Source organism: Tupaia chinensis, unplaced genomic scaffold (assembly GCF_000334495.1).
Source record: "Tupaia chinensis unplaced genomic scaffold, TupChi_1.0 Scaffold145907_1, whole genome shotgun sequence".
NCBI lineage: Eukaryota > Metazoa > Chordata > Mammalia > Scandentia > Tupaiidae > Tupaia > Tupaia belangeri.
The window spans coordinates 1,180,159-1,189,722 of record NW_006205765.1 but is presented as its reverse complement, the minus strand read 5'-3'; the positions used below and the strand labels follow the sequence as shown (position 1 = coordinate 1,189,722).

General features: G+C 49.3%; 1 protein-coding gene across 1 annotated transcript in view; it reads right to left on the bottom strand.

Moving 5' to 3' along the window:
- The window catches only part of RESP18 (regulated endocrine specific protein 18), an 8,972-nt gene extending 3,084 nt beyond the window's left edge, over nucleotides 1-5,888 (bottom strand). Inside the window, 7 exon segments of the mRNA XM_006168672.1 lie at nucleotides 152-241; nucleotides 623-750; nucleotides 2,158-2,208; nucleotides 2,211-2,261; nucleotides 5,785-5,814; nucleotides 5,817-5,858; nucleotides 5,861-5,888. Coding sequence (XP_006168734.1) covers nucleotides 152-241; nucleotides 623-750; nucleotides 2,158-2,208; nucleotides 2,211-2,261; nucleotides 5,785-5,814; nucleotides 5,817-5,858; nucleotides 5,861-5,888 — 420 coding nt within the window.
- Between the last annotated feature and the right edge of the window lie 3,676 nt (nucleotides 5,889-9,564).

The following is a 9,564-nucleotide window of genomic DNA, read 5'->3' as shown; positions in this document are numbered from 1 at the left end:
AAAGTGGGATCCCTTTGACTGGGAAGGAAAGGTCTTTGCTTTGGCTTATCGCTTCATACCTCAAATACCCATTCCCTCCTTCCTACCTGCCTCACTCATTTAAACAAGCCCTTGGTGAGTCCACCTTCCCTAATAAACATGGGCTCCTCACCATGGCAGGGTTGTGTATGTCTCATTTCAGGGCCTTAGAACCCACTTTGGAGATAAAGCAGTGATCCCTGTTCACCTTGGCCATCGGATTCTGTAAGGGGGAAGGCCAAGGGTCAAGAAGGAGACAGAAAAGTTAAGAGGGCCTCAGAAGGAAAGACAGAGATACAAGAATTCAAAATTCTTCAGAGGATACTGGAGTCTCACCTTGGGGAATAGAAATTGAAGTTTCTCCCCTTGCTTGCCCCCAGAAAAAACACTGATGATAAACAGGACCTAGGCTCTTTAATGCCCATCTCTCTCCCCGTTGCATATTTCACAAATGGATCATGGAGCAGTTTCCTTCTGATTCCAGGCAGGACCTACGAAGTCTTCTCATAGTGCTCAGCTCCTGCTGCAGTTTCCGTATCTACTCCTTCCCTGTCTGCCTCTCTGCCAGACAGCATGGACAGGGCTCCGTCCTCACACACCTCACCCCAGTGGTTTTGGTGGGCAAAACTGCCTTGCCATCTTTCAGGCATGGTTCTTAAGGGTGGAGTCTGCTAATGTGCTCCATATTTTGGGTCATCGCATCCTGGGTAATGCCATCCTTCTAGAACAGACCTACAGGATGAAAGGCTTGGGCAAGGTGGCACTTGGGACACTCCAACTGACCCACTCCAGAGGCCAGAGTGACCTTTCCCTCAAGTCCATATAGGATCATCACATGTTGTAAAGAGAATTTAATGAGATGGTCTATAAAAATTGTTTAGTGCAGTGGCTGCATGTAATGTCAATTAGGATTATGATCACAGTCACTTTGCTGAGTCATTCGAGGCTATTGTGAGGATCCAGTGAGGTCAGGGATGTAGAGAGTGCTTGGAAGACCCTAAGGCAGTGATTCTCAAACTTTAGCGTGCATCAGAATCTCTTGCGAGGCTTGCTAAAACACAGACCATTGGACCAGCCTGTGGCCCAGTGATTAAGGCAGCTGGATCCTACATGGCCAACTTCACAGTTCAAGTCCCAGACCTGGCAGCTTGAAAATCACACCAGCTACATGTATACATGTGCCCAAAATCTTGAAAGGAATGGAGGAGAGGACATTGTGGCATGGCTTTGCACCCTTGGGGTGGGTGATTTCTCATTTTTTCTCCCTTTCTTTGTCTCTCTCTCTGGTGATCAAACGTACCCTATAGCAAACTAAAAAACAAACAAACAAATAAAACACCACATAGATGGCTGACTGGCCACTCCATGATGCTGAATCCATATTGGGAAGGTCCCGGGTTCGCATCCTGAAGTCTCTTCTACACACTGGGTATGTGTGTCATGTGCCTGTGATCCTGCGTGGCTGAGGCTGAGTGTAAGGTTGAGGTGTACCTCTCTCTCTCTCTCTCATTCTCTCTGTGTATGTTTCTCCTTCTCCCCCCTCTCATGGAAGAAATAAACTTAAAACACACACACACACACACACACACACACACACACTCACACACACAACGCTGCTCCCCCCACCTCTAGAATTTCTGATGCAGTAAATCTGGTGACACCCAAAAATTAGCATTTCCAAAGAATTCCCTGGTGATAATGCTGCTGCTGGTTTGGGATACACTTTGAGAATCACCACTCCCAGGCACGATACAGTACACATTAGTAGCAGGAATCTGAACTTAAGGCAGATTTCCTGTCTGCTTCCCCTCATTCAGAAATCTCTGCTCTAAGGGGAGGTCAGCAGCTTTTTCCAGTGGGCTCGCCACTCCCTTTCATTTCTGCCCTGTCTGTCATAGTTTCCCATGCTCCCTACTCTGAGGCTGAGGAGGATGCGTGTGAGTTTGTGCGTGTGCGTGTGTGTGTTCTTGTGGCTGAGCACAGTTCTTGAGGTCTCACCCTGTCCTCCATGAGCTGAGCGTGACAACACAGTCTCATGAAGAGACATATGGAAAAGAGAAAGCCTGTGGTCAGGTCAGATAGCCGCTGGCTGTCCCCCACATCTGACCAGGCCCCACTGTGTTCTCTAGCTTTACTCACCTGGGGGTGTAAACGGCTGGAGCACAGCTTCTAAGTGCAGGAAGACTGGGTAGTAAGTCCTTGGAGGGGCCAGAGCTGTTCCACTCCCAGTTGACCCTGACCATTTAAGGGTAAAGCAGTGGGGTCAGGAGCTTAGTCAGAAACCACTGGCACTCCTTGGGACCAGCAGTTAGTGTAATGGCTATTTCGCTAGACTCCCACGTAGTCAACCGTGGTTCGAGTCCTGGACCCGGTGGCTTAAACTCATGCCGGGCGCGCGTGCGTGCGTGCTCAAGACCCAAGAGGAGAATGGAGGAGAAGGGATTGCGGCGTGGCCATCCCCCCTAGGGGTGATTTCTCGCTTTCTGTCTCTCTCTGTCTTTCTGGCGAGTGCACGCGCCCTATAGCAAAAAAAAAGAAAAGAAAAGAAAAGAAAAGAAACCACTGCACTCCTGGATCCCCTGGTTCCTCTTCTCCCCACCAAGTCTCCTTCCTCTTTCTTTTTTTTTTTTTTTTGGAGAGAGATTTTAGGTATAGGGCGTGAGTTTCTGTGTCCAGGGTTCAAACCTCAGTTGGTCTGTGGGAGTCCATCGACATGACGTAACCATCAGCCATCTGCTGGTCCTGCCTCCTCTCCCTTTCAAGTCCTCCTTTCATTTTCCCTTCCCCCATTCCGCCTTTCCTGGTCTTCAACCCCTAGGCTTCCTTCTTTCTTGGTACCAGCTTCCAGGTAACAACTAAACTCACAGGAAAGAGCAGCCGGCGGAAGCTCACGTGACAGGTTGAGAAAGTTGCCCTCGGAAATGGACAACCTGAGTGAAGGCGGGCTCCGGAGGCAGGCACCGCACGTCAGGGAAGCCTTGGACGTCTGGGGGAGATAGAGGCCTGGGGACCTTAGAAAGTATGGGTATGTATAGAATGCGAGTATCTGGCTTCTGTTCCTGAAAGCTAGTTTGCTTGACTGTGCAGAGGAAACACATGGGTGGTGAGGGTATCTCCTAATGCCCGCACCCATTCTTCTAGGTAGATGGATAGATGGCTGGAGGACAGTATTTGTTTGTTTGTTTATTACTGTCGTTGTTGTTGTTTTGAGAGTTTTTTTGCTATAGGTCACGTGCACTCGCCAGAAAGACAGAGAGACACAGAGAGACAGAAAGTGAGAGATCACCCCCCAGGGGGGATGGCCACACCGCAATCCCTTTTCCTCCATTCTCCTCTTGGGATCTTGGGCATGCACTCACACGTGCCCGGCGTGAATTTAAAGCACCATGTCAGGGACCTGAACCACGGTCGACTACATGGGAGTCCAATGACATAGCCATTATGCTAACTGCTGGTCCCACTGTTTTTGTTTTTTCCTGTAGTGGAATTACCGTGAGTTATTCCAGACAGGTATTAAGGGAATTCTCCCCAGTCAAATGGATCCTACTAACAATCTCCTGGCTTTAGGAAGAAGCGGAACTCCCAGCACTCTACTGAGACGGGAAAGAGCTTCCTGAAGGAGAGCTGGTTCTTTGCGGGGCGCCCCCAGGACTGGTAGGAAAGGTGCCCATCAGCTGTCACTGAGCGCTGGCGCTGTCCGTGGTGCTGAGAGGTGACCGAGGCCGGAGTCGGGGTAGAGGACGAGGCGTCTCCACCGAACTTGGCTGTCCTTATCCCCCGCCCACCATTCGGCACCGGGACTCCTACAGTTCTTCGCGAATTCTCTGCATCCGCCTCCAAACTCAAGAATCCGGTGGTCAGGTAACAACTAAACTCACAGGAAAGAGCAGCCGGCGGAAGCTCACGTGACAGGTTGAGAAAGTTGCCCTCGGAAATGGACAACCTGAGGGAAGGCGGGCTCCGGAGGCAGGCACCGCACGTCAGGGAAGCCTTGGACGTCTGGGGGAGATAGAGGCCTGGGGACCTTAGAAAGTATGGGTATGTATAGAATGCGAGTATCTGGCTTCTGTTCCTGAAAGCTAGTTTGCTTGACTGTGCAGAGGAAACACATGGGTGGTGAGGGTATCTCCTAATGCCCGCACCCATTCTTCTAGGTAGATGGATAGATGGCTGGAGGACAGTATTTGTTTGTTTGTTTATTACTGTCGTTGTTGTTGTTTTGAGAGTTTTTTTGCTATAGGTCACGTGCACTCGCCAGAAAGACAGAGAGACACAGAGAGACAGAAAGTGAGAGATCACCCCCCAGGGGGGATGGCCACACCGCAATCCCTTTTCCTCCATTCTCCTCTTGGGATCTTGGGCATGCACTCACACGTGCCCGGCGTGAATTTAAAGCACCATGTCAGGGACCTGAACCACGGTCGACTACATGGGAGTCCAATGACATAGCCATTATGCTAACTGCTGGTCCCACTGTTTTTGTTTTTTCCTGTAGTGGAATTACCGTGAGTTATTCCAGACAGGTATTAAGGGAATTCTCCCCAGTCAAATGGATCCTACTAACAATCTCCTGGCTTTAGGAAGAAGCGGAACTCCCAGCACTCTACTGAGACGGGAAAGAGCTTCCTGAAGGAGAGCTGGTTCTTTGCGGGGCGCCCCCAGGACTGGTAGGAAAGGTGCCCATCAGCTGTCACTGAGCGCTGGCGCTGTCCGTGGTGCTGAGAGGTGACCGAGGCCGGAGTCGGGGTAGAGGACGAGGCGTCTCCACCGAACTTGGCTGTCCTTATCCCCCGCCCACCATTCGGCACCGGGACTCCTACAGTTCTTCGCGAATTCTCTGCATCCGCCTCCAAACTCAAGAATCCGGTGGTGAGTGTGGACGTCAGACCAGGAGTTTGCGCCCTCTGCCCCGAGCTCTCGGTGCAGGAATTCTTGAGTCTGCGCAGTCAGCCTCCCCTCCGTCTGCTGCGAAGTGAGTCAGTTCTGGTTGGCGCAGAGGGAAGCGGGAGGAGGGATGGCCCCTTTACCGCTCCATCCTCTTTTATCCTAGCCTAGCCTTCCTCATCTTCCTGGAGATCAGACCACAGCTCCTAGGCTCTGTGGGCTTTTGAAAAAACCTCGGCTTGGCTCTCGACCTGGGCTTCTCCCCTGGAGCCAGGACCCCCATACCCACCGACTAGAGCCTCTGGATCCTGCTACCCCACAGCTCTGTCCACTGCTACCCTGGCTCCCCTTCAGGTCTAGCTTCTCCTGGGGCCGCTTTCTGCCCATTTGTCTTTCTGACTTCCCGAGTCCCCAATCTTCTAAGTTCCATCCGGACCCCGATGCCCAATCTCATCCCAAGTCTGTTTCTCTTTCTGCCAGATGTTTTCTAACATTATCTCTCCTTTTTTTTGGAGAGGTTTTTGCTATAGGGCGCGGGCGCTCACCAGAGAGATGGAGAGACAGAAAGCAAGAAATCACCCCCCGGGGGGATGGCCACGCTGCAATCCCTTCTCCTCCATTCTCCTCTCGGGATCTTGCGCACGCATGCACACACACCCAGTGTGAGTTTAAGCCACCGGGCCAAGGACTCAAACTGTAGTCGACTACATGGAAGTCCAGCGATGTAGCCATTACGCCATCTGCTGGTCCCATCTAATATTTATCTCTTCCGACGTCCCCAGACACGTTCTTTTCTTCCTGAGTTCCCTAACCTTGGGGCCCCATGACCCCTCTTAGAATAGCCCTTTGGTCTTATCTGCCCCATCCAGGTTTCCTCCTCACCGTGGACACTAATGTCACTGCAGTCCCCAAGGTGGCTGTAAGTAGCAGAAAGCAGACCAGAAGCCAGATTCCCCCGAAGCCCCAGGCCACAGTGAGCACTGCATCCTCCAGAGCTTGGGGCCTTGCTCCAGGCCCCAGAGGCTGAACCAGACTGATGCTACTCACTAGCTGTCAAGTCGGAATCTGCATAACCCTCCTCCCACATCTCCGCCAATCCCAAGGAGGCCCAGTGCTGGGGGCTGCCAATCCACCTGCTCCATAGTGCTCCCCCACCCAGTGTCCCTTAGAATTTCCAGCCTCTCCTTTTTGACATAAGCCAGTTTTTAGAGTCACTGCCTCTACTCCCAGTCCTAAGATTAGGGAAACAGGTTGCAGGTAAGATGAATTGTACCTATCACGTAGATTTGTGTGTGTGAAAAATTAAATATAAACCGCTATAGAACAGTAGACATTTGATAACTTTATTTTTATTATCCTTCATGTTCACTTTCCTCTAGCCCTCCCCAAACCCTTTGTGTAGCAATCATATGGGTTCACCCTGCAAAATATATCACACAGATATCCGCTTTCTCCACGCCGATGCCATGACCCGTAAAAATCAACTATTCTTCTAAATCAGCTATTACAGTAACTAACTGATCTTTTGCTATCACCATGTACTTGTAGGCTAGTGTGTGAGCTTCCTAAACCTTAGAGTGGCATTTTGATATTATTTTGTTATAGACTAGACAGTTTGTGTTAATGGATGGCAGGGGCTCTGAATCACAGTATATATATTTCTTAAAGGGTGTTGAGTTCATTCTGACAAGCAATGAAATTTTGGGCAAAAGAATCTTCATCCTGGTACCCTAGTCCCTGATGGTGTAGCTAAGCAGACGTACCTGAGACTCATATAGGTTTGTTTGGCTCATGATTCCGTGGCTGAAAGGTCCAAGAGCACAGGCTGGCATCTGGCTGACCCTGGTGCTGGTTCACAACATGGCTGACAGAAGCAGGAAGATCCGCGGGCCAGAGAGAGCAAAATGCGAGCTGCACTTACTTTGGTAAGAACTCACTCTTGTGGGAACGAACCCCTTCCTGTGAGAGCGAGAACTCGCTCCCTTTCCCTAGACAACTCCAACTCCTCCAAGAGGGCAGAGCTATGGGCTGCACATTGCATGTGCCATACACTGCCCAGTAGGGTTCACCTCTTAAAGGACTTACCATCTCTCAATGCCATTACCTTGGGGACCAAATTCCAACACAAGAACCTTCCAAACCATAGCACCTGGTTAGGGCAGGAGTAGTTCAGTTCTGCTGTTGGTTCTTGGCTGAATCCCTTAGTCCTGGGTACTTACACTAAGGTGTGATTCTTTTGAGATTTCAATGGAAATGCCAAGGTGTGGGAGGCTGCACACCAGCGAATATTGCCGGTTTCTCAGAAAGCAAACAATTACACAATGCCAAAAGCCATGATTGGCTTCCCTTCAAAACCTGACCTTCAAAACCTTGCTCCGATTAGCCACTAGAATCCCTCAGATTTGCATATCCGGCACCTCATGATTGGTCCAAAAGCAACCAATCATAACCCACCGTTTACAACCAATCACGGCCCACCAGCGTGTATATAACCATGATGCCTGGCCCACAGTAGCCAGGCGACCAGGAAGAAGATGACGACCCTGGAGAGCCTGAAGAGCTGAAACACCGCACAGTCTCCACACGACCCTGAAGACCCTGAAGAGCTGTAACCTACATCATCTCTGGATGACCCTGAAGAGCTGTGACACCCCGTCGTCTCTGTGCTGCTCACAATAGACGACGCGACCCAGAAGAGTTGTAACTCTGCGTCGTCTCCGTGCCGTACCTTGCTGCCCACAATAAACAAATGACACTGAAGACACTGTGTCGTCTCCGTGCTGTAACACTACGCCGCTTGTCCCGGCTCTCACTCCTTCACTCAGGAAACCTGTTTGACTGCCCCCCCCCCCGGGTTGGGACACCAAGGTGTTTGCCAAACCCCTCTAATTTTATGAGGTTTGAATTCCAAATGTAATCTCTCAAACACTATGGCAGCTGTCAAAATCCTTATTCGGATAGGTGTATTTCCCAAGAAATATCATCATGCGTATCATCATCATGTACACGTGCCATTTAGAAGATAGGTAAGGAATTGAGGGGAAGTGCACGTGGATTTGGGGTTCTCTCCTTTGTATCTCACTCATTTCCAAGGTAGCTTCCTCAGTTTCCAGCTGCTCTGACATACCTGTATTCCAGACTCTGCTTCCTCACCACTAAGACTGCTACTTTCTTTTTGTGTGTTTTTGAAAGTTTATTGATTTATTTCCTCCATGAGCAAGAGAGACAGAGAAAGAGCTCCCCCAACAGGGTCTTGACACCACAGTCTTCCCCCCGCCTTAGCCAGCCCTGGTTAATGGCGCACACCTGGCATGTGCTTAGTGTATTCAGGGAGGTCTCCAGACATGAATCCAGAACTGTCCTCTGCGGGTCAGCTTCACAGATGGTTGTGCCTCACTGCTGCACCACCGCTGGGCCTGAGACCGCCACTTCCCAACAGAGCGCTATTTCTCTATGTCCCACAGGGAAGTGGGAAATATCTTTAGGGGAAAAGACTAACGTGGACCTCACCTAGCAGCCTTGTCCTTTGTCAAGGATTATCATTCCTCTAGCTTTTCTTGCTATCCACGCTTTTACTCATTATTATTATTATTATTTTGAGAGGTTTTTGTTATAGGGCAAATGCGCTCCCCGGAAAGACAGAGACAGAGAGACGGAAAGAGAGAAATCACCTCCCAGGAGGGTGGCCAAGCCACAGTCCCTTCTCCTCCATTCTCCTCTCAGGGTCTTGGGCACGTACGCACACAGACACGCCCAGCGTCACACAGTTATTTTTATGCCCTGTAGAGCATAGTTTCACTGTTAGCAGGAGGCTCTGACACGTGTTTTGTTATGCCACGAACTGGAGGTTTATCTGCTTATTGCTGTTGGACTGTTGGACATATTATTTTAAATAGTTCATAGAAATAATTAGAGCCCTAGGAGCAAATGAGTGTGGACTTACTTTGAGAAGTCTAGTGCTCCAGAAAAAAGAGACATACTGATTTGTGTGGGCCAAGCCAAAGTAGGTATGTTCTGCTCTTGTCTTTAGGATTTCAAACCACCAGGACTATCTATTGAAATTGTTATAAGTGTACATCGCATTGATATGGAACTTTTCTTTCTTATTCATTGGAGGGGGTTCTAATACGGAGTGTAATATTCTCAGAAGACCAAACATGTTTTCAGACCTATGGAACTTGTGGTTCATAGGGAGGACCTTCCTTCAAAGAGGATAAAAACTGAAAGATTGGAAGGTATAGAGACGCAGAGAGCAACCGTGGATAGTACAGACTGTGGGAGGAGGGTGGGAAATGGGGGAGAGTGAGAGGGAGGGAACCAAGGGGAAAAAGAAGGAAGCCAAACATGTAAGAGACACAAAAATGGAAAATTACTTGGTGATAACACATATGGTAATATCTTTGATTGAACCAATATACAGTGTATTCATCATGGGAAAATTAATTTAGTATACTGTAATGATATACAGTGATTGAATGTAAATAAATAAATAAATAAATAAATAACAATGGGGCCAGCAGGTGGCATGGTGGTTGGGGCACTGGATTCCCGTATGGCCAACTGTGGTTTCAGCCCTGGATCTGGTGGCTTGTTTTCTCCCTTTTGTCCTCTCTCTCTCCTTTCCTTACCTATAGCAAATTAAAAAATAAGTATATATATATA